At 49.3% G+C, this 25,160-nt stretch overlaps 1 protein-coding gene across 1 annotated transcript in view; it reads left to right on the forward strand.

Moving 5' to 3' along the window:
* PTPRT (protein tyrosine phosphatase receptor type T) overlaps positions 1-25,160 on the forward strand; it is a 754,628-nt gene that overhangs the window by 717,177 nt on the left and 12,291 nt on the right. The window contains exons 23-27 of the mRNA XM_024746810.1: positions 1,478-1,632; positions 5,018-5,153; positions 7,287-7,436; positions 8,925-9,098; positions 12,616-12,747. Coding sequence (XP_024602578.1) covers positions 1,478-1,632; positions 5,018-5,153; positions 7,287-7,436; positions 8,925-9,098; positions 12,616-12,747 — 747 coding nt within the window. The remainder of the gene's footprint in view (positions 1-1,477; positions 1,633-5,017; positions 5,154-7,286; positions 7,437-8,924; positions 9,099-12,615; positions 12,748-25,160) is intronic.

Below are 25,160 nucleotides of genomic sequence, written 5' to 3' on the forward strand. Positions count from 1 at the left end.
CCCCCACCGCCCATCCCGCTGCCCTTCATTGCCTGTCTTCCACTCTTCTCTGGAATTGCCCTGGGCTGTTTGTGATTCTTTTCACGTACTATGCTAAGTCCTGTCCCCAGGCCTTTGCCCCAGCTGCCTCTCTGCCTAGGAATCCCTCCATCCTTCCACTGGGTAATACTTAGCCTCAGTGTATCATACGATTAGGAGGACAGACTGTGGAGCCACACAGCTAGGCTTTAGACTGTAACTTTACAACTTACTAGTTGTGTGACCTTGGGCATGTTCCTTAGCCTTGCTTAGCCTCACTTTCCTCATCCCTAAAATGGAGATGATAGTATGAGGATTGATATGGGATTAAATTAATTAATACATTGAAGAAGTCAGAAGAGTGACAGGCACATAGTCGATGCTTAAGAAACGTTAGCTATGATTTTCATTATTAATAAGTTTCAAGACTCAGGTCAGGCATCCCCTCCTTCAGGAAGCCTTCTCTGATTTCTCCTCTCCCTAATGGGATTAGCTGACACTCCTTTATGCACTTTAATGGAATTAAAGGTCCACTTAGGGGCCTGCCTCCCCCACTGGACCATGAGCTGTTCCAGGGACAGGGACTTGGCCTTTATTTCCACCTTCCTAGTGCCTAGCACAAGGCTAGGCACAGGTAACCCTCGGTGAATATCTTTTAACTGAAAAAATGAACCATCGAACACTCTTCCTATTCAGCGCCTCTAATATCTGCAGGAGATTGCTAGGTAGAGAAAGGTAGGTAGGGGCAGTGCCTAAGCAAAGGCTCAGAGGCATAACCTGACCATAGACTAGTCAAGAACTGCCATTTGGCCTGGAGCATGTCTATGTGGAGGGTGCGGGGAGGGGAAGGGGAACGATGGGAGCTCCAGGCCCCACCACCCGCGTCAGTCAGAGAAGCTCTGCTTTTGTTTGTTTCATGTTTTATCATTCTAAATAAGAATCTAATTAATAAAGAAGTCTGCCTTTTTAATTTTGAAAGTCCTGGAGAGTATCATAGACCAGACTGGAGAACTGAAGGACAGCAGTCCTCAATCAGTGAAAGGCCTTGTATTCCCCTGGAAACAACTCGAACTTGGAGTTGAAGTCTAACATTTTTCTGAATCTGTTCTGCTGAATATAAGTCCTATAAAACATTTATCAAAAGAGGGTCCCCTGGGCCAAACAGTGTGAATGTTATAAGCCCCCTTGGGAATTCAGCGTGTATGTTAGCACAGTAAAGGCTCTGAGAAGTCCTGCAGTAGAGCCATCAGTTTCACTTTATTTACTTCCGAAGTTCCCAGGTATAAGAGATGCAGAATCACTCTGCGCAGTAGTACCTACTAACCCTTTGAGGGCCTTGCCCTCCCTGACAGCAGGGAAGCTGGACCCTCAGTGCTCACAGCCTCATGGCTCCCCATGGGTGCTGGGCAGGGTGGCTGGGGGCAGCAGCTGGAGGAACAGAGGGCCCTTCTCTCCTCAGAAAGGCTACCATGAGATCCGGGAGCTCCGCCTCTTCCACTTCACCAGCTGGCCCGACCACGGCGTCCCCTGCTATGCCACCGGCCTCCTCGGCTTTGTCCGCCAGGTCAAGTTCCTCAATCCCCCAGAAGCTGGGCCCATAGTGGTCCACTGCAGGTAAGTGAAAGGCCCCGCCCTAAACAAGGAGGCCTTTGCAGCTCTGCTCTCTCGGTGAGGGGGTAACTCTCTTGTCCAGTGGCCTTTATTCTTTGCCTGTGTCCCCTCTTCCCAGCCCTTTCTGATGAGACCAGGGTCCTAAGTCCAACAACAATAGTACTAATAGTAGCAGTAGCGGTTGTTATTATTGCTGCTGCCCTGAAACAGTAAAGACCCTGAGGACGTGGGCTTGGCACTGACAGCGTCTGCTACACATGCACTTCACCCGCATTACTTCATTTACTTCTCACCCAACCTTGAGAGGTGGCCATTATTGTCATTCCCATTTTACAGATGAGAAAACTGAGGCGCTAAGAAGGTAGATACTGTGCTCAGGTCACACAGGTGTGAAATGGCAGAGCCAGGATATTTAACATGATTTTCTCCAGACGCTCGCCCTTGGCATGGCGGCAGGATGCCCCCGTGGAAGTGTGCTTCTCTTCATTTCTCTTATTTTAAAAATCAATTGCTGGCCTGCGGGGTCCTTTGTAGAGAATAAATGGACAGTGTCAGGTTTTAGCTTATTATGGAGAAGGGATATTTTCAGCTCTGACCCAGAAAGTCACATTGGGAGTGATGAGCACATCTTGGAATCCTCCTAAACGGAGATGAAGTATCATGTCAAGGGCCTTAGGAACTGGAGGAGGGCGGATGTCCAGACCTGAAGGCCAACTAGCATGCTCGCTTCCTCCCCAGCCAGCGCCTCTCTTTTCCAATGTGACCTTGGGCCCGGTCCATCTTTTCAGACCCCGCATGCTCTTAACTGCATGCAGGTTATCTCTGCCCTGGCAGTGTCCACATCAGGCAAGGTCTTGAGCCAAGTCAAGGAGAGACACCATAAGCTGTGGGTGTCTCAGAGCCACCCCTTTCTCACACAGCACCCATTTACCTTCGCCACAACAGCGAGGTGTGAATTAGAAACCCCATTTCACAGATGAGTCCATTGACGATTAGGAGGCCATACTGATCACCCCATAGGCTCTCTAAGCATTCCGCATATAGTCTCTGCTTTACATCTCACGACAACTCGAGGACAACAAAATGTTCACCCCAAGTCCCATATCCCAAAGAGCAGCCAGAGCAGGGGTAAGGAAGAAAGGGAGATAATGGCAAGCATTTATCAGGCCCTCCTTGCATGACGCCCCTGTGTCTGTCACCCTGACACACCTAAGCAGAGTGGTACCCCCTCCTGAGGCTGTCCTGGAGATTAAATGGGTTGGCCAACATACAGTAGGTACCTAAGAGAATTCCAGACATATAGTAAGCACTTAAAAAATATTATATACTATTCTCTGCCTCTCGATGCTGTCCCCCTCCCCAGACTGTTAATCCTTCAGGACAGGAGCCATGTCTGACTTATCTTCACATCCCCACTCCCGAGCCCAGCATCTAGTGCTCAGTAAATATGTGGTGACTACAGGTAGCAAACACTTACTTGTTTTTGCTAAGCAATTGACGCGCGTTGTGCCTTTTCAGCGTAATTTCATGCAATTCACGCGTACTGTGCTATTAATGCTGTTGTCATCAGCCTCATTTTATGGAAGAGGGTATTGAAACCCAGAGAGATTGAGTCATTCACCCAAGGTCACACAGCTAGTCAGTGGTCGAGCCAGGGTTTGATCCCAGGGGTCTGACCCCAAATAGCATGTGCTTCATTGCTCTGTGAGGCGGAAATAAACGGATCAATCCTCCCAAGAACCCTGTAGGGAAGAGTGTCATGTGTGAGAAAACTGAGGCTCACAGACACCAGGCAGCTTGTCCACTAGTGGTGGATCCAAGATTCAGAATCAGGTCGGGCTTCTTCTTTCTCCGAAAACAGGTCGAGGATGAGACTTGGGAGAAGACGTGGATGAGTGGCTCTTTGGGTTCCCTCCTAGACCCCGAGGCCCAGCCTGCTTGGGGGTCCCTTCTGGGGGTTTTGATTTGGGGGGAGGCATTCTGGGGCAAGTACAAGGCAGATTTTACTCAATTCAAACCATGAACTTTTACCAAGATCAAAGACTTTCCAGATTATGGAGCATGGATTAACAAGGGTTTACTCTCCAGACCATCGTGGGTGTCAGTTGATCCACTGGCCTCTACTCCTTGGATTTATGGTCATTCAATATTGCTTTCTTTCCTGGTCCATCGCCCTTCCTCTTTTCGTTTCCTTTTATTTTCGCGTTGTCAAGCAAAGACACTTGTTTCCATGAGGGAAATGAAATGTGAAAACGCAGTGGAGATGGGCCTCCTGGCAGTCTGGCCTTCACTTCCAAAGCTATGTGCATTTAAAGCAAATGCCCTATTTGTCTCTCGTTCAGTGCTATGATTTTGGAACCCACTGATCTGGGAAGGTCTGGCCATGGCCCATGGGGTCTCATTGAGTTCTTTTGCTGTTTTGTACTTGGCCTGAGATTTTCTGAAAGGAAGCCACCAGTGGCCAGAATCGAGTATGTATCAGGGGGCCTTGATTCTGGAGTCGGGTCTCGGGACTGTCGGCTGCTCTGGTTTACTGATGCTGCTGCCTCACGATCCTGGAAGAGCAGGTGCACGTGGAGACAAACCCAAGGCTTTGGACATGGTGCTCAGGACTCACTCTCTGTGAGTCCGTTGGGACAGCTCAGAGGACCTGGTTTCTGCCGTCTCAGTTACCTCCTCTGATCTCTCTTGTCTCTCCCTCCTTGCTTCCATCCATTAACCCGTTCACTGAAGAAGACAGAAGGAAGGGAGAGATGGAGGGAGGGAAGTGGGGTGGGGAAGACATGTTTCTAGGCATTTCCAGCGTGCCCAGCATATGTAGATGGATTATCTTTACCCATCAGATGAGCAAACTGCCTGCGTCCATGTTGTCTAAGCGTACATTATCTTATTAAGAGAGGAAGTGTAGGAGCACAAGCTGTGGAGCCAGACTGCCTGGGGAAAAGTCCCAGCTCCACCACTCGCCAGCTGTGTGACCTTGGGCAAGGTCAGCACCCTGTGCCTCGGTTTTCTCACTGTGTAACAGGGTGAGAAACTTCCTAGCAGCCTCATAAGAGAATGAATAGGTAGCACTGCAGAAGCAGTTAGAACAATGTCTGGAACGTTGTCACTGCTAAGTAAGTGTTCGTTAAATGAGTACAACAAAAATAAGCCAGTCCTGATAAAATAGCCCCCAAAGGCAAGCATTTCTCTCCCGTTTTACAAAAGAGAGGACTGAGGCTCTAAGTTTAGTCACTAGCTTAGGATCTCCTGGCAGGACTGGCGTTCAGACCTCTGCAGTGTGTTGCCTCTCTGCAGGGTCCTCGGGGACAGGGCTGAACGGGAGGGGCCTCCCCAGGGCTGCTCCCACCCCAAGGTCCCTAACATGGACCACCGTCCTCTCTTCCAGTGCTGGTGCCGGGAGGACTGGCTGCTTCATCGCCATCGACACCATGCTTGACATGGCCGAGAACGAAGGGGTGGTGGACATCTTCAACTGCGTGCGTGAGCTCCGGGCCCAGAGGGTCAACCTGGTACAGACGGAGGTGAGTCCTGGGGTGTCATTTGGCCAGCCACCTGCAGCCCTGGCCAAGGAGGAGCATGGTGGAACAGAAAGGCCCACGGGTGGAGGCATCCTACAGAAAGAGACCTGGGCATGGGAGAAATGGGAGGGAATGGATACATGGCTTGCTATGGTGAGATCATCGTAGAAGCTAGGATGCCCCTGCCAACCCTGAGGTCCCCCAGGGCAAGGACTCCTACCAGGGAGGAATGGTGCTGTGTGTCCCATCTCTGAAGGCATCTAAGTACCAACTGAATGGCAACTTTCAGGTATTCTTTGAATGGTGTCCTTGCCTTGGGTGAAGGAGAAGAGAGAAACAGGGAAGGATTGGCATTGATTGAATGCCTACTGTGTGCCAAGCATCGCTTTAGGCACTGCAGGAATGGCTTACTCAGTGAAGTTACTGAGTTCCTGAGCTAGGCGCAGGGGATTCCAAGAGAGATAACTCATAACTCCTGGCCTCAAGTGAGAAGCAGACCTCCAGGCACTGCTCTGTCCACTTGGAGAGCCCAAGATCCGAGGGACATGGGAGGGGTTCATCTTTATTGAGTACCTACTATGTGCCAGGCGTCACTCCAGGCCTTTTGTATTCAGGGTATTGTTTCTACTCCTTACAACAACCCTATGGGGCAGCTCCTGCTGGTGCCCCCATTTTATAGATGAGGAAACTGAGAAATGGTGTCCCCAAAGCCTCATATAGCCAAACAGTGGTAGAACTTGGGTCCAGGTGACCCCATGTCCCACGTGCTTTCCCCTGAACCACACTGTCTCACGAGGAAGCCTTTTCTGCCTCTCCTACGCCTGGAAGCCATGGTTTGCTACTCCTATAACGAGCCCATCTTTTGGTTCTAGTGAGGCTGTAGGTGCCCGGGCAGCAGAGCTGGGGCAGATAAAGAGCTGCATCCATCATCAACCCTGCAAAGAGATATCACCCAAGGCTTTGGGCCTGGCCAGTCACTGCGGGCTCTGCAGGCAGTTCCCTCACTTACAGGCTCACACACCTAGACCCTGCTCCAGGCTCCAAGCCAACTCCCACAGGCCGGTCTGCAGGCTTCTTGGTGAGGCTGCTAAAGCTGAGAGGCTGCCTTGTCTGTTCCTGGGTTCATGCATGTGGAAGGCAGGCTCACTGCCTGGTGTTATGCACATCGTGGTCCTTGCTCTCTGGTGGGGGAGATAGGCGTTCAAATAGATCACTACAATGCCTCTAGGTAAACATTTTATATAGAGATGGGCCAAGTTCTGCAGGAGAATGGTCGCTCAACAAACGTTTGTTAATGAGCGACTAGAACAGCAACAACTCCTGCCTGGTGGATTTGGAGAAGACTCTCCCAAGGGAATGAGACACTGAAGGCGTAGAGAAGGGGGGGGATGGTGTCCAGGATGAGAGTGGCAAAGAGCTGGGATGGTGGAGGGGGTGATGCACGCTTCAGGAACAGCCTGAGACAAGGAGTTGAGGGCAAGTGGTTTCCTTGGTTGGAACAAATGGCTGTGTCCCAAGACACACTGGTTGGCAAGTGGGGAAATGAGAGAGGGGACAGAAGGAAGTCAAGCCTGTCGACACTGTGAAAGTATTTTATAGGCTGTTTGACACAGTGGACGGCTGGAGCCCAGTCCTGCCGGGGGAGCTCTGAGATGGTGTGGAGCGTCTCTTCCAAATTTCCCACCCAAGAGAGGGAACGTAGGTATTTATCCCCAGGTCTCCATCTGGCATTGCTTGAGGCCTCCTTCCCACGGCATTAACTCTTTGGCCCTGCTGGGGATAAAGGCCCTCAGCCTGAATCTCGGGGATTTGCAGTAAGCAGCCTTCAGCAGTGAAAGGCGAAAGCTGACGGGCCATGGGCAGGACATCACGGGCACCTGCTGCCACGTGTCCAGGAGTTTCTAATTTTTATCAGTGACTCTGCTGTTCAGTCTTACACAGGGAGCAAAATTCAGCACAGCTCAGACAGTCACCAAGAAACACGGCCACTCGTCCCTTCGGGTTATGGGATAGAAAGCAGTGATTCTGCCACATGAATCATGCCCATCCTTCATAGGCACAGGCTGAATGGGACAGGACACTCCCGGGCCACCCTTCTGACCCAGCACCCTGCTCCCTCTCGCCTCGGCTTTGCAGGAGCAGTATGTGTTTGTGCATGACGCCATCCTGGAAGCGTGTCTCTGCGGCAACACGGCCATCCCGGTATGCGAGTTCCGCTCTCTCTACTACAACATCAGCAGGCTGGACCCCCAGACCAACTCCAGCCAAATCAAAGACGAATTTCAGGTACGAGCACATCCCAGGCTTCATGACCCAGCCAACTTCAGTGCCACTGAGCACAGCCCTGGGGCTTTCCTTGCAAGAATGGCTATGTATATATCCTTCCAGTGTCTGCAGCTCCAGACAGCTGAGAAGGAATTCCAGAACAGAATCAGTGATTGCTGACACTTGTTTTTTTTTTAAACTATGAATATGTTTTGGAACTGAGGTCTTATTTAATTCTAGTCCAGGTTGTATGTGGAGACAAGTTTGTAGACACAGGTGTGAATTTCAAGCTCCTCGATCCCTGCAGGGACTCAGGTCTTCTCAACATTTCTGTACAATTGGAGTGTGTCCTAGATCCTCACAATTCGAGGTGGGGTCTCGGGACCAGCAGCGTTGGCTTCACCTGGGAGCTTGTTAGATGTGCAGAATCTTGGGTCCCACCGGACCTACTGAATGAGAGCCTGTGATTTCACAATATCTCCGGGTGATTTAAACGCACATTAAACTCCGAGAAGCATCACCTGAGGGCACAGCTCAGGCAGAACAGGTCTGCCCCCTTGGAGCCCATGTAGCCAGAATGGTGGCAGCTTTGATCTGGAGGCCTGGACTTGAATCACTGAGTAAGGCAAAACCAGAGTCCAGCCCACTGTCCTGAGGTCAGTGCCGGGGTCATATTTTGGGCAACAGGAGCTGTGAACAGGCAGGAGGAAGCAAAGAAGCTTCAGGACCAGAAGGGCCAATGTAGGTCCATGGTTCCACGGGCAGATACCCCAGCCAGGTCAATGGCTTAGTCCTCCTTCAGACAAATAGACTTTACTGATTCTGAGTAGAGAGCAAGGGCTGAATGGGGGAAAGATGGAGGACACGGACCCCTGGTGGTTGCACGTAGCATCTAGTCTGTTAGCTGGGGCGGTTCAGCTCTAGCCCCACACTTGCAAGACTTACTCTGCAGAATACAAGCCCTGAATTTTTCAGACAAACTAGAGCTTGCTCTCTGGGGGTCTCTCACTCATCCTGGGCGTCTCATCCAAGCATCCTTCCTTCGATTCTCAAACAGCTTTCTCTCTGAGAGGCACGCTGGTAAAATCATTTCTTTCATTCCGTGGCACTTCAAGTGATATTTAAAAGTCATTAGGGATTCCCTGCCCCCACTCCCCACCTTATGACCTCCTGGCTGGCCCACCACTTCATGCAGGATGGCTGAGAGGAGTAACTCAGCTCAGATGATTGGCAGGTGTTCAGAGCCTGTGTCTGAGCCCGCATGAGTGTGTGCCGTCCCTGCAGCCTTGGCCCTGTGGTGGTGTCCCACAGCCCCTGGCAGAGGCTCTCAGCCCCCAGGGCCTGGAGCAGCCAGCAGGAGATGATAGAACGTCACCACGGAGGAGAACAGTCCTGGGAAAAGGACTGGAGGGACAGGCTTGGAGGATGAAGGGAGTTTGAACATTGCTGCCTCCTCTGTTCAGGGCAACCATCTAAGCAGTACCTGCCTATCTGCCCTTGACCCCATAGACCCTCAACATCGTGACTCCTCGCGTCCGGCCCGAGGACTGCAGCATCGGTCTCCTGCCCCGGAACCATGATAAGAATCGGAGCATGGATGTCCTGCCTCTGGACCGCTGCCTGCCCTTCCTCATCTCGGTGGATGGAGAATCCAGCAACTACATCAATGCGGCACTGATGGATGTAAGCGGAGCCCTGCTAAGAAAAGCTCCTGGCTGGCATTCCAGGGAAAAGCTTCTTCCCAAGGGGGAGGTGGCTGGAGCCCAGGGCCTTGACATCCCCCTGCCCAAGACAGCCTCTCCTTCTGATCTTTTTGGCCCACAAGACCTTTCTCCCCCTGAAGGCTCTGATCCAGACCTATATACAAGCTGTACTTTTAGCTCTTTTGCTCCCATAAAGGTCTGAAAGAATAAACCAAAAGCTTAAAGTGGGTCCCCTGACACCACAGTGAGGCTACAGGCCTGACCAGTCCCCCTTCCTGCTATGTACAGAGCTGACTCTCAGCCTTAAGTTCAGTTCAGGAAACATTCTACATGCCAGCCATATTCCTACTGTTCTCTTAGGGGCACCGTCTCCTGCTTTCTCAGCATCAAGTCCAAGAAGCGCACACCTCCCTTGACCTGGTTTGGGATTAGGGGGTCATGTTCCTACCCCAGGGGGTCCATGCTCCTGACTTGTATGCTTCTGCCCTGGGTCCTCCAGCTACTGCCAGGTATCATCCCTCCACTTCCAGGATGTGAGATGTTTGCAGCTGGAAGGAACTGTGCATCATCCAGTCTCATCCATGCACTTCCCAGCAAAGGAAACTGAGGCCAGAGAAAGAGACTCACTCAAAGATACCCAGAGAGCTAGTGGCAAGCTGGACCCTTGGACGCCTGGCTTACTCTAGAATATATTCCTTGAGCCTCCCCTCAGTTTACTTGATTCAGTAAGATGCAGACATCTTTCCTCCCAAGACTCGGGACCAAGAACACCATTGCTTGACTGGGGAAGAGCCCTTCCAGGTCCCTCTCCCCACCTATACCTGAAGGTCGAGTCCATCCAGCCCACATGAACCTCCCATCTTACCTGGAACAGGAAGGAACATGGGGTACTGTCCACTGGGGTCAAGGCCAACTACCTCTCTGACCACTAATCCTCTTGAAATTTATCCCCAAGCATCCTAAGTGTTTGTTAGAGGCAGAGGGGTGACAGGAAGTCAGTGCTGACAGGAAGTCAGTGCCTATCTCAGCTTTGTGGGCGCCTGCCCTGGCCTCTGCCCATAGGGTGCCCAAGTCCTGCATGGAAACCCTGGCTTTGGGTCCGGAAGCAGGGAGTCTTGTCCTGGTCAGATCAAATAGCTGGATGTGGAGGGAAGACTGCAGGCTTTAGCTTGGAGTCTTCCAATGTCAATGTGTGCACGTATGCATGTGTGTGTGTATGCGTGCGTGTGTGCACACACACGTGTGTGGTGAGAGATGGGGCCTGGGGTTGCACCCACACTTCCAAGTTCCTTCCAGCGTTGTCTCCCCCTTGTCCCAACTCCCCCTCCTTTCCTTCCTCATCCAAGGATCAAATACGCTCCTGGCCTCTGCTTAGTATATTAGATGCTGCCTAGAGTCAAATGCCTTCTGCCAAACTCTGATGCTGACTGTATTCTTTTTTTTTTTTTTTTTTTTTCCTGACTGTATTCTCTTTGTCCACAGGGCATTTCTCGTGTGAGCCATCACTGGGGTCTTTGCCTTTCTTATTTTAAAAAAAAAAAAGGTCCTTATCTGTATTCCAGCTCGGTTTGGGCATTATCTGGTAACCATGGCAGCTTTGCTGCTAGCAGAAAAATATGAAGTCCTCTGGGTTAATTTTTAATGTTTCCCTTGGTAAAGGACGATGTTATCCATGAAATGGATTGCCAGCTGATCCCTGAAACCCGGCAGGAGCACAGATCTCGAACATATTTTCAGATAAGGCTTTGTCAGGTATGCTGGCCTAATAGAGCATTTATCACAGAGACAGGGAAAATGGAAAGAAAACTAACATTCACTGAGTGTTGGGCAGTATGTCAGATCCTGAACATAGACTGTCTCATTCTGCATTTGGATATGATTATTCCCTTTTTCTGGATGAGGTACTGAGGGTCAGAGAATTTCCATGACTGTCTCCAGGTCAACGCTCTCAGAAAGGGTGGAGCCAGGGTCTGAACCCCAAGTCTTTTGACTCTTAAAGCCTAGATTTTTTTCCATGTCTGGAAATGTCTGCAGACCAGCTTCTGCCACTAGAGTTTGGCTTTTGGGGGAACTCAACATTCTGTTCTCCTAGGTTCTTCCTCTGACCATTCCACTGACAGGAGAAGACCCTTCGAAGACAAGACCCCCTAGTGCATCTGTAGCATCCATGGTTGCAAGGCATTTTCTTTGCCATCAGGACACCAAGAAATAAAAGAGCAATGGCAGGTGCTTTAGGTATTCTATTTGGCAGAGTCTTTTGCCAGAGACGTTTCCTGGTTTGAATGGGCAAACTCTTTTTCCCTCCCCATCCTTCTGCTGCCCTGTGACTCCACCGGAAACAGGCATGAACAGTCACTCAAGAAAACTTGTTGAGAATATGAGTCATTTCTCAGGTTTTACAAACCACTGATGAAGCGGAGATGCTCCCCAATCTTTCCAAATACCTTCTCACAGGTACTGTAATAAGTAGCACCCAGTTGAAGCTTTAGATGTAGTCCAGACTCACACAGCCCATTTTCTCTGGGCCTCAGTTCCCCACCTGTAACGTGGGACTGAGTGTATTCGGTTGTTTGCTGGACCTGTACTGGGCGTCTAGTGTGCCGGCCATGATGCTAGTGCCAAGGATGAAGAACCGAGTCAGGGATGGTCCTGCCCTGCCAGCGGGCTCACAGCTGAGTTCCTGCTTGCTGCACTTTCCACGTGCATGTCTTTTCAATCTGTACCACAGCCATCCCTTTGGAGTTATGAATCCCATCTTCCAGCTGAAGAACCTGAGATTTGGAGAGATCTAATAACTTTCCAGTGCTCAGCACTGATTTAAAAAAATTCACTCTATAAATGAGCTTGAATGAATGAATGAATGATTGAGTGGATAGATGGATGGATGGATGGATGAATGACTTACAACGTACAACTGCCAAAGCTGGGTTTGAACCCAGGTCTGCCTGACTCTAAAACCTGAGCACCTTCACTGCCCCATTGGCTCACAGGACACAGTGCCCACCTTCTGCCAGACCAGTTCAGCCCACATTCCAGCCTTGGGGCAGGAGTGAACCTCTTGAACTATGAGCCCCTTCAGGAGGCTCTCTGCCTTGGGCTGAGCCAACCCCTCCTCCATCATTGTGGGCACAGGGACACAAAATAAATATCCCTTTTATCCCAAGAGGTGCCTTGGCCGGCAGAGCAGCAAATCTGCATCCAGAATCTTCCATTTCATATTGTAATGAGGATTGTTTGCTGAGCTCCAAGTCATAAATAATTTATTGGATAATCCCCATCCGAGTGACACCTTCCTAATGAAATGTCTTAGTCTGGAGGAGAATGAGTTCATTATGAGAAGGTCCCCTTTGCCACCAGGGCACCCTGAGATAAGAACGGGCAGTTGCTTTGTGTAATCTATTTGGCAGACCCAGGGGGCCTCTGGCAGCCAACTCATCATTATCAGAACATCGCTGATGGGTGTATATTTCATGAAGCCTGTGTCGTTCTTTTGTCAGAGCCACAAGCAGCCTGCCGCGTTCGTGGTCACACAACATCCTCTACCCAACACCGTGGCGGACTTCTGGAGGCTGGTGTTCGATTATAACTGCTCCTCTGTGGTGATGCTGAATGAGCTGGACGCTGCCCAGGTAGGAGGAGGCCTGGCCCAGCCCTAGGTGCTCAGGTGTGTTCGAGCAGCCGTGCCCAAGAGCTGGAGGGACAGCCCTCTGCTGCCTCTGCCCAACCCAGCTGCCCTCTGGTGGGCAGTGTCTGCAAGTGAGCACCAAGCCGAGCCCATTCAGCTTCCAGCTGAGGCCAGGGAGGCCCCTGCCAGGCCCTGCCAGTTCCAGCAGTGACTCCCCCTGTCTGTGAGCCTCATCCAGCTCCCTCACTGCCCAGGACCAGAGTCTGTTGCTCCACCCCCCAGACACTGGTGAGGGTATTGCTCCTAACCATGCAGAGCTCACGGAGGAGGCCCCTCCCCCAGCTCAGCATCTCCAGCCGTGCAGCACAGCCTCACAGCCTGATACCCGGCCACGCGCAGCCACCCTCCCCCCTCCGTGATGCAGCCAGACTGACAGAGCCTGGGGCTTGAACCACTGACCCTTTGCCCACTGATCACCCCGCCGAGGCCTGGCTTTACCACAGGTGACCCCTGTGTCCCAGCATGCCGTGCCTTAGCTCCTCTGCATGTGACATTTCCAAGCATCAGGTGCCTACAGCACATTGGTCAGGCCACAGGACACGTGTCATGGGGCAGCTTCTGGGGCTCACACCCCTGTGGCAGGGCAGCTGTTCCTGGGTGGAGGCGGTGATGATGGCCTTGTAGGGTTTTGGAAAGCCATCCCATCACTGCCTCGAAGGAAACCCAGAGTAACTCAGAGGATTCCCTTGTGAGCACTGGCCTTGGGCAGGCCTTGTGTGGGAAGAAGAAAAATGGGTCTGAGCTGTAGCCTCAGCCCTCCGGGAGCTCCCACTCCTGCTACAGAGACAGATGAGCAAATTGTCCCCACCTCGTGTGGCAGCACTATAATAGAGGTCAGCCGCGAAGTGCTGTGCCGGCCGGGAACGGAGAGCAATTACTTCCGCCCAGAGGGTGAGGGAAGACTTCAGAAAGGTGACTTTGGCCCGGAAGAAGGCAGCAGAGATCTGGCGTCTGGGGGATGAAGTTGCTGGGTAAGTCTCTCCAGGCAGAGGGAACAGCAGGGGCAAAGGCCCGCGGGGGTCCCTGTGTCAGCTCATCTGCAGGACAGCTTCGGTGGCAGTGGGGCTGGGGGGATGTCAGGAGGAGAAGAGGGTGGTGATGCTGGACGATACAGCCGGGCCAGCTTGCAGAGGGCCGCCCGTGCCGGGCTAAGGGGTTTGGGTCTTGGTCCGCAGTACGGTAAATATCAGGCTTTTACTCTTGGAAGCAACAGAATCCTTTCTGGGAATGAAAGCTTTCTTGCAAGCCCAGCCTTTGAAACAGTGAAGCAGGAGGTGGGGTCGGGAGCTCCACCCGCGCTAGTCTTTGGGCTCCTCCTGGTGCCCCTTCCTGGGAGAGTCAGCCGCTCTGGGCACTTTGGCGGAACCCCTGGTGTTCTAGGAGCGCAGGTAGAAAGCCCTTGCTGTGCAGGGAGGAGAGACACGCGGAGCTGAAGTGGGGGTGTGGCAGAGTCCGAATTCCTGATAGGAAACGGTCTGGTGAAGAATCTAGAGACAGGAGAGAGTAGAGGTCCACAGGTTTAGGGAGCAGTTGGATGTGGGAGGTGGATGAGAAGTCACGGATGGTGACAGGGGTTCTCGTGTGGATAGTCAGGCATCTGGGATGCGACTGGCCAAGGTGGGGAAGGCAGGCGAGGAGTGTGAGAGGCAGCAGGAGGTTTGGGAAGGCAAGGAGAGGAGCAGGTCACAGCTGACCCCTGAACAAAGCGCGAGTCAGGGGCGCCAGGCATCCATGCAGTCAGACGTTCGCTTATAATCTGTAGTCGGCCCTCCACGTACGGGGCGCCTCTGTGTACAAGGCTATTCCGTATTCGCCGTTACTCCGTATCCGCGGTTCCCCCGTATCCGCAATTCTGTGTCCCACGGATTCAACCAACCGCAGATCCTGTAGTACTATATTATTTACTATCGAAAAAAATCTGCATATAAATGGACCCGCACAGTTGAGACCCATGTTGTTCAAGGGTCAACAGGTAGTAGGGCAGGGGTCCCCAACCCTCTGGCCACGGACCCCTGCTAGGGACCAGGCCGCACAGCAGGAGGTGAGTGGCAGGCGGGTCAGCGAGCAAAGCTTCGTCTTGCCACCCCCCATCGCTCGCATCACCGCCTGAACCGTTCCCCCCCTTCCGGGTCCCTGGAAAAACTGTCTTCCACAAAACCGGCCCCTGGTGCCGAAAAGGTTGGAGACCACTGTAGTAGGGGACAAAATTGAGCGCAACTTGGGATGTGCATGTAGGAGTCGTTCAGGAGAGCGTCTGTTCATTCATTCAGTCCACATTTGTTGAGTAGCCGCTATTTGCCAGAAGCTGTTCTAGGGTGTTTGGAAATGCATCAGTTAACATGACAGAGAAAGCAAAACAGCAAATTCCCATCTTTTATGCAACTTCTGTTCTCAAGCAGGAGAGAAATAAACAGCAAACACTTTGTAACGGACTTAATTATACGTTAAAGGTGACAAGTGTATGGAAAAAGAAAAATAAGAGGGCAGGACGGGAAGGCTGGTTTGGGGCACGGGCTGCGCCTGTAATCGAGTGATGAAGGTGGGCTTCATTGAGAAGGTCATATCTGAATGCAGATTTGGAGGAGGTGCAAGAATGCACCACGTGGGCTTCCCTGGTGGCGCAGTGATTGAGAGCCCACTTGCCGATGCAGGGGACACGGGTTCGTGCCCCAATCCGGGAAGATCCCACATGCTGCGGAGCGGCTGGGCCCGTGAGCCATGGCCGCCGAGCTTGTGCATCCGGAGCCTGTGCTCCGCAACAGGAGAGGCCACAACAGTGAGAGGCCCGCATACCGCAAAAAAAAAAAAGAATGCACCAAGTGACCATGTCAGGGAAGAGCATCCCAGGCAGGGGCATGACCCGCACCAAGGATTTATGGTGGTGGAACAGACGGAGGCCATTGCCACTGGAGCAAAGCCAGTGTGGACAGCAGCAGAAGGTGTGACACAGAGACACAGCAGGGCCAGGTCATACGGGCCTTGGGGATCATAGGAGGAACTTGTAATTTTACTCTGAGAGAAATGAGGAGCCATTGACAGGTCTTGAGCAGAGGAGCGACTTGAAAAACTAATTGGACTTGTTTCTTTAAAGCATCCCTCTGGCTACTGTGTGGAGAACAGACTGTTGGTGCGGGAAGGGGCAGGGGCAGGGTTGTTGCTAAGAGCAGAAGCAGAGAGGACAGAGAGGAGGCCCCTGCAGTAATCCAGGTGACAGGTGATGGTGGCTTGAGCCTAGGTGGTAGCAGTGGAGTGGCTTCTGGGTATATCCTGAAGGTAGACCCAACAAAATATCCTGCCAGACTGAATAGGAAATGTGAGAGAAAAAGGGGAAGCAAGGATGACTCCAAGGTTTAGGGCCCAAACGATGGATGCTTAGGATAGTGTGACACAGAGACACAGCAGGGCCAGGTCATGCGGGCCTTGGGGATCATAGGAGGAACTTGTGATTTTACTCTGAGAGAAATGAGGAGCCATTGACAGGTCTTGAGCAGAGGAGCGACTTGAAAAACTAATTGGACTTGTTTCTTTAAAGCATCCCTCTGGCTACTGTGTGGAGAACAGACTGTTGGTGCGGGAAGGGGCAGGGGCAGGGTTGTTGCTAAGAGCAGAAGCAGAGAGGACAGAGAGGAGGCCCCTGCAGTAATCCAGGTGACAGGTGATGGTGGCTTGAGCCTAGGTGGTAGCAGTGGAGTGGCTTCTGGGTATATCCTGAAGGTAGACCCAACAAAATATCCTGCCAGACTGAATAGGAAATGTGAGAGAAAAAGGGGAAGCAAGGATGACTCCAAGGTTTAGGGCCCAAACGATGGATGGTTAGGATCTGAGATAAGCATGAAATGTGACAGATTCCCATAAAACAGAGACCCCTGCAGAGTGCCAAAGTCAGAAGGCATCACCACCCCATCCCTTTGCCTGAAAAAGTAAAACAGTGAACTCTGGTCCATGAGTGAAGCAGAGCCCTTTTCCCAACATTCCTTATTGCAAAACTGGAGCTCAGGCACAGAGGAGGAGTTTCAAAGAACCTCACTTTGGGACGCGTAAAGTAGCAAGGGTCAAGGTCATTGGCTATAGCTCCCCCTTCAAGGGTGGCTCTTGGGTGAATGAAGATCTTTCAGCTCCAGATGTTGGCGCAGCCTTTGAGAGCTGATTCTCTAAACGCGAAAACACCAGGCTCAGAAGTGCCCTGAGGTTGGCTGCCGTATGCAGCTGGCAAGCATCCCCTGAAATCAGCAGATGAATAGAGCACTCACTGATATAAATATCATCACCACAACAGCTGGGCGCCTTGCGAAAATAAACAATGACACAGCGTGAGCATCAGAAAGGCCGCCCTCGGCACCTGGAGGGGTGGCGCTCTGAAGTGGCATCAGCACTTCTCTGCCAGCCTGCCCAGGCTGAGGCAGCCCACGGCTCCGGCCAGTCCAGCAGCACAGACAGGTCTGCCATAGGTCCTGAGTATTGCTAGACTGCTCCCAAGAGGACCAGTGCCACGTCCTGTGGTTTGACTGGGGACCATCCGGTAAGGGCTTGTGTTGGTGGCTACCTATCATTTGTAGCAAACTAAGGTTGCGCAGAGGATGAAAGATCTCCAGGTGCTTTATTTTCTTGCACTGCTGGCCAAATCCGTCTGCTTCTGTTCAGAATCCTGTACCACGTCATTCAACCAGCCATCCCCAGCCACAGATACTTTTCCATTCTCCGCAGTGGCTGCTGTTCAAAGACAGTTATGAGCAGTGGGGGGCTCAAGATAAAGACTCCCAAAGCAACTTCATTGACCTTAGAGATTTTTTTAAGCTCTTTGGGACTTCAAATGGCTGTGGTCAGATTAGCGGGGTAAAATCCTAACCACAACCTCCAGCGAATGACACTGTGGTTTCTGAGGGGCACATCAGGAAGAACCTCTTCAACTACACCCAAGAGCATTGACAAGATCTCTTCCATCTTTGTGGGCTCTATGATGAGACCAGAGTCCATGGGGACCAGACACCAGAGAGGAGTCCTCTTCTTGGTCAGGCCACACCCACTATCGTTTAGAATCCTCTGTGCCCACCATGGGGTGGGTCTGGGTGGTAGACAGAATCTTGGCCCCCCAAAGATGTCTACATTCCTAATCCCTACATCTATGAAGGTATGAGTGGTAAATGGGAATTTGCAGATGTGGTGAAGTTCAGGATCTTGAGATATGTAGGTTGTCCTGGGTTATCCAGGTGGCCCTGCTGTTAGAGTCTTTATAAGAGGGAGGCAGGAGGATGAGAGTCAGGAACAGATCATGTGACAGTGGAAGCAGAAATTGGAGTGATCGGGCCACAAGTCAAGGAATGCTGGCAGCTTCTAAAACTGGAAAAGATGAGGAACGGCTTCTCCCCCTAGAGACTCCAGAAAGGAACACAGACACCTCAGCTGACACTTCGATTTTAACCCCTGAAGCCTCATTTCAGATTTCTAACCTCCAAGTGAGAAATTTGTGTGGTTTTAAGCCACTGCGTTTGTGGCAATTTGCTACAGCAGTTCCAAGAAGCTAAGACAGGCAGCAAAAATGAAACCAGAAATTCAGACCTAGAAGCGTAGGAGTTACAGCCTGTGCAGAGTGTGAGACTGAAATCCTGGGGAAAGCCAGAATCAGCCTGGGGTACCGGGCTGGAAAGTGGCTTGAGCTGGAGAAATCCGTGTCTGAATCAGTGTCCCTCAGGAGCCGTGAGGGAGTAGGCTGGGGAGAGGCAAGGAGAACCTCTCACCAGTGGCAAGAGGCGTGCTGAGCCAGAGGGAGGTCTTAAAGGTCAAGGAGCATGCTTTCTGGGCCACATTCAATCAGACATTCATCAACATACATTTACTGGGAACCTACCGTGTGCTAGGCACAAACCTAGACACAGCAAAGCACAAAAGAGGCACAAAAAAGTCCCCAATCCCAGGAGCTTCCCTGGTGGCGCAGTGGTTGAGAGTCCGCCTGCCGCTGCAAGGGACATGGGTTCGTGCCCCGGTCCGGGAGGATCCCACATGCCGCGGAGCGGCTGGGCCCATGAGCCATGGCCGCTAAGCCTGCGCGTCCGGAGCCTGTGCTCCGCAACAGGAGAGGCCACAACAGTGAGAGGCCCGCGTACCGCAAAAAAAAAAAAAAAAATCCCCGATCCCCATGGAGCAGGTGTTCTAGGGAAGTACTATCCACCTCCTAGACTCTCTTTGGCATCAGACAGGCTGGAAACATCTTTAGCTGGAACCATTGCGCCAGGACCCTCAAGCTACGGGGAGAAGCTGAGCAGGGAGCAGAAGGGATAGGAGAACCGGGTCCAGGCAGCATGTCGTGTTGCCCCAATCACTGTGGGCAGGCAGCACCGGAGGAACCAGCAGGGGATGACCACCATGACCCCACCCAGCCTGGAGTCAGGTTTGGGGGTCAGCAAGACCTGGCCTCATTTCTGTTGTTTCCATAGAATAAGTGCTGGGGCTTGAGCATTCCTTGAATATTCTACTCATTTATGATATTGGCTCTGCTTGGAGGATCCCCTGAGCTGCTCAGTATTTTACTTGTCTCTAATTCTAGGCAGTACGCTTTACCTTGCTTACATCTTAGAGATTTTATAAACTAAGTGTTCTCCAAACACCATTCAGTATTTCCCATGTCTTCCCTCCAAAGACTTGCCACTTTGAAAGCCTTTATTTCCCAAACTGTATTGACTAATTCATAATGTATAACTGTCTCAATGCATTTCTGATCTGCAGGCCACAGACAAAGCTAAAACAATGAGGTGCTCTAAAGCCAGAGACTCGGTGTCCTCCACTCAGGACAACAGTGTGATCCCCTTTGGCTTTTGAAGACCTTGGAGATAGCTCGTTGGCTTCTCCTACCAACTATATGGACGCCACTGTGGAAACCACTGGTCTGACCCAGGTCCACTTCCTCTCATTTTGCAGGTCAGGAAGCTGAGGCCCAGGCAGGCTTTGTCCAAAGTCCCACAGCCACCCCTGAACCAGGCCCAGGGCCCCCTGCCAGGGATGGTGAAGACTTTTGCAGCCGTTTAAACAGCAGGATTTCCAGGGCCCCCGTGCCTGATAAGCAGTGGCTTGCTGGTACCTGGGTATATGGAGCAGGAAGGAATGCTGCTTACTTTAAAACAAACAAGGGCCCCAGTTCTGAACTCCCGCCATGGAAAGTCTGAGAGTTCGGGCGATGAAAAGCCAAGTGAAAAGGTGAGGGCCAAGAACATGCCTTCCCACGGAGCTTCTGGAAGTGAGAGAGGCAAGCTTGTCATCCTCCCAGGAAGAAAGCGGGGGCGATGTTTCAGAGAAGTCTTTTCCTGTCATTGTGCCTGGAAGGCAAATAGCAAGCACTGATATCCCCATTTTTAACTTGGCTTGTGAAAACACAGCCTAACGTGCTAGCAGAATACACTGGATGCCCAAGTCTGTGTCTCTGCATTGCAGGGGGTGGTGTTTCTGTCTCAGCCCCCACTGGAACAGTAGAATAAGGAGTTTGGGGTCAAGAGACCTGAGTTCAAGTTCTAGCCTTGCCACTTACTTGCTGCGTTGCCTTAAGCCAGTTTCCTACCTTGTCAAAGCCTCAGTGTTATCATCTATGAAGTTCGTATAACTCAGATGCCAGCCAAGTTCACTCTATCTTTGAAGATTTAAACAAAATAGGTTCTGTTTCCTCTTCCCCTTCCTGTGGGAAATTCCACTGTCCACCCCCAAGATTTCTGGGAATTCCAAGGGGGTCCTGTATTCATGTCCACTTCCAAGTTCCAGCTCAGGCTTTACTGGAGGCAGTAAAGGGGTTCATATCCCAGCAACGCCCGTGGCTGAAGGTGGAATATCGCACATCCTGGTTCTTAAACCCCACCTGTCTCCTCACACCTGGTGGCTGGCAGCACATCTTCTCCCCCACCCTGTTGCCCAAACCACTTTCTTCCTTCCTCCCCCCCCCATTCCACCCCTCCCCCCAAAGCTGTTCCATTCTTAAGCTGCATAATTCATCTTTCTCTTTATTAACTCCTTCCAAAACCTGCCCTGAGCCTTTGTCTTCCACCCACCCTACTTCCTCTGTAGGTATTTTCCTAAACTCCCACCCTTCCTTCCCGGAAACAAACTCTGATGTACCTAAGAGTGAGTTTCCACCCACTACATGGAATTGCAGTATCACCTCATGGGACGATGGATAGGTGAATGGAGAATGGATGGGCAAATGTGCTTTGATTATGGTCCATGTGCCTTTCTCTCTCTCTCCCTGGCTTCACGCCCTCCTCTTCCCCTATAGTCTGTCTTCCTTACCTGGCCACAGTGTTAAAGCCAGTGATATGTTTTGGGCTCTTTATGGGAGTCTATTTAAATGAATTTTGTCATCACTGATCTGAATTTTAAAACGAATTCAAGTAACTCTTACGTTTTTCTCTTAAAAATACTAATTCACTTTACCTTTAAGTGGCCTGGGATTGACTCCCTCCTACGGATCACAGGGACCTTGATAAGTAGAGTCCTTCATCTCTAGAAGCTATATTACTTGGCTTTTCCATTTTATCAAAGTCTTTTTTTAATTAACAGAAGGCATAACTAAGGTGCACTGAAATATGCTTTAGAATTGTTTATTCCAAAAATAGCCCATATGCTAGTTTTCATTTAACTCATCAGAGTGTGTTCATTTCAGTGACTAACAAGCTTTCTGATTCCATCAGCAAGAAAATGATGTCTAACAGGGAGGCAACCTTGGTGTTAGATTTCGTGTGTGAACGTGCACCCCTGAAGGACATCTTTCTGTGTCCCAAGCAGCAGTGGAGATCACTGGGTGGAATAATGCATGGCAGCTCTTCCAGGGCTGTCCACACAGGCTTCATGACTTGCGCTTGGTTTAACTTGTTCTGACAATAAATAGCAAACACCCCTCGGCTTTTCCAGGAGAAGCATGGCCATTTCTAAATCAGCAGCAGCAGCTGCAGTGGCTTCCCTCCCTGGCCCCCCGGGCGTGGTCATCAGCCCAGCCGTGTGTATCTGCAGTGGCGAGGCCCTCCCTATGGGCAGGAAACACCACCCCTCCTAGACGGATGGGTAAGAAAGGGAGAAGCAGAGCACTAGGATATAAGGTAGGAAGAGGCTGGGCTATAGGCTAAAGGATTGGAATCTTATCATGGAGACAACTACTGCAAAAGTTTCCCATCTAAGGAAGAAAGTAACAATGTTACATTGAGTGTATGTGTGGCCCCAGGTCAGCTGGGTCCTTGTGGTTTTAGACCGCCAAGTGGACTTCCTTGAACCCCCTATTTCCAGGGCCTTAAGAAACCATAAACTCCTCTCCCCAAGATTTCTATAACCTTTTGTTTCTCTTTAATTTATTTTAAATTTTTAATATTTTTAAAGGTTACTTTCCATTTACAGTTATTACAAAATATTGGCTAGATTCCCTGTGTTGTACAATACATCCTGGAGCCTATCTCACACCCAGTAGTTTGTACCTGCCACTCCCCCACCCCTTGATTACCCCTCCCCCTCCACTGGTAAACACTAGTTTGTTCTCTATATATGTCTGCTTCTTTTTTGTTATATTCACTAGTTTATTGTGTTTTTTAGATTCCATATGTAAGTGATATCATACATTTGTCTGACTTATTTTGCACAATGCCCTCCAAGTCCAGCCATGTTGCTCCAAAGGCAAAGTTTCATTTGTTTTTATAACTGAGTAGTATTCCATTGTGTATATATCTGACATTTTCTTTATCTTTTCATCTGTTGGTGGTCACTTAGGTTGCTTTCATATCTTGACAATTGTAAATAATGCTGCTATGAACATTGGGGTGCAAGTATCTTTTTGATTTAGTGCTTTTGGGTTTTTTTGGATATATACTCAGGAGTAGAATTGCTGGGTCATGTGGTAGTTCTATTTTTAATTTTTTGAGAAACCTCCATACTGTTTTCCACAGTGGCAGCACCAATTTACATTCCCACCAACAGTGTATAAGGGTTCCCTTTTCTCCACATCCTTGCCAATATTTATTATGTGTGTTCTTTTTGATGATGGCCATTCTGACAGGTATGAGGTGATATCTCCTTGTGGTTTTGATTTGCATTTCCCTGATGATTAACTATGTTGAGAATCTTTTCATATGCTTATTGGGCATCTGCATTTCCTCTTTGGAAAAATGTCTATTCAGCAGAATTTTTCAATCAGCAGAATTAAAAAATGTGAGTTGTATGAGCTGTTTATATATGTTGGATATTAATCCCTTATTAGTCATATCATTTGCAATGATATTTTCCCATTCAGTAGGTTGTCTTTTCATTTTGTCGGTGGTTTCCTTTGTTGTGCAAAAGCTTTTAATTAGGTCCCATTTATTTACTTTTGCTTTTATTTCCTTTACTTTAGGAGATGGATCCAAAAAAATATTTCTGTGACTTATGTCAGAGTGTTCTGCCTATGTTTTCCTCCAGGAGTTTTATAGTATCTGGTCTTACATTTAGATCTTCAATCCATTTTGAGTTTATTTTTGTGTATGGTGTTAGAGAATGCTCTAATTTTATACTTTTCCATGTGCTGTCCAGTTTTCCCAGCACTACTTATTGAAGAGACTGTCTTTTCTGCATTGTATATTCTTGCCTCCTTTGTTGTAGATTAATTGACCATAAGTGCATGGGTTTATTTCTGGGCTTTCTATCCTGTTCCATTGATCTATGGTTCTGTTTTTGTGCCAGTACCATACTGTTCTGATTACTGTAGCACTGTAGTAGAGTCTGAAGTCAGGGAGCACAATTCCTCCAGCTACATTCGTCTTTCTCAAGATTGTTTTGGCTCTTCAGGGTCTTTTATGTTTCCATACAAATTTTTTAATTATTTGTTCTAGCTCTGTGAAAAATGCCATTGGTATTTTTATAGAGAGTGCATTGAGTCTGTAGATTGCCTTGGATATTATGGTCATTTTAACAATATTTATTCCTCCAAGAACACAGTATATCTTTCTATCTCTTTGTGTCATCTTCAGTTTGTTTCATCAGTGTCTTATAGTTTTTGGAGTACAGGTCTTTTGCCTCCTTAGGTAGGTTTATTCCTAGTTATTTTATTCTTTTTGATGCAATGGTACATGGGATTGTTTTCTTAATTTCTCTTTCTGATACTTTTTTGTTAGTGTATAGAAATGCAACAGATTTCTGTATATTCATCTTGTATCCTGCAACTTTACTGAATTCGTTGATGAGCTCTAGTTGTTTTCTGGTGGCATCTTTAGGATTTTCTATGTATAGTATCATGCTGTCTGCAAACAGTGACAGTTTTACTTCTTCCTTTCCAATTTTGATTCCTTTTATTTCCTTTTCTTCTCTGATTGCTGTGGCTAGGACTTCCAAAACTATGTTGAATAAGAGTGGCAAGAGTGGACATCCTTGTTTTATTCCTGATCTTAAAGGAAATGCTTTCAGCTTTTCACCATTGAGTGTGATGTTAGCTGTGGGTTTGCCACATACGGCCTTTATTATGTTGAGGCATGTTCCCTCTCTGCCCACTTTCTAAAGAGTTTTTATCGTAAATGGATGTTGAATTTTATCAGAAGCTTTTCGGCATCTATTGAGGTCATCATACAGTTTTTCCTTCTTCAATTTGTTAATGTGGTGTATCACATTGATTTGCGGATATTAAAAATCCTCCCATTCCTGGGATAAATCCCACTTGATCATGGTGTATGATCCTTTTAATGTATTATTGGATTCGGTTTGCCAGTATTTTGTTGAGGATTTTTGCATCTAGGTTCATCAGTGATAATTGGCCTATAGAATGTGTGTGTGTGTGTGTGTGTGTGTGTGTGTGTGTGTGTGATATCTTTGTCTGGTTTTGGTATCAGGAGGGTGCTGGCCTCATAGAATGAGTTCAGGAATGTTCCTTCCTCTGCAATTTTTTGGAATAGTTTCAGAAGGGTAGGTGTTAACTCTTTGCTAAATGTTTGGTAAAAAATTCACCTGTGAAGCCATCTGGTCCTAGACTTCTGTTTGTTGAGAGTTTTTAAATTACTGATTCAATTTCATTACTGGTAATTGGTCTGTTCATATTTTCTTGTTCTTAGTTCGATCTTGGGAGATTATATCTTTCTAATAATTTCTTCTACGTTTTCCATTTTATCAGCATGTAGTTCATAGTAGTCTTTTATAATCATTTGTATTTCTGTGGTGTCAGTTGTAACTTCTTTTTCATTTCTGATTTTATTGATTTGGGCCCTCTCCCTTTTCTACTTGATGAGTCTGGCTAAAGGTTTGTCAATTTTGTTTCTTTTCAAAGAACCAGCTTTTAATTTCATTGATCTTTTTTAATTTTTTTTTTAGTCTCTATTTCTGCTCTGATCTTTCTTTCCTTCTACTAACTTTGGGGGTTTTCTTGTTCTTCTTTCTCTA

The sequence above is a fragment of the Neophocaena asiaeorientalis genome, unplaced genomic scaffold, assembly GCF_003031525.2.
Source record: "Neophocaena asiaeorientalis asiaeorientalis breed wild unplaced genomic scaffold, Neophocaena_asiaeorientalis_V1.1 scaffold132, whole genome shotgun sequence".
Classification (NCBI taxonomy): domain Eukaryota; kingdom Metazoa; phylum Chordata; class Mammalia; order Artiodactyla; family Phocoenidae; genus Neophocaena; species Neophocaena asiaeorientalis.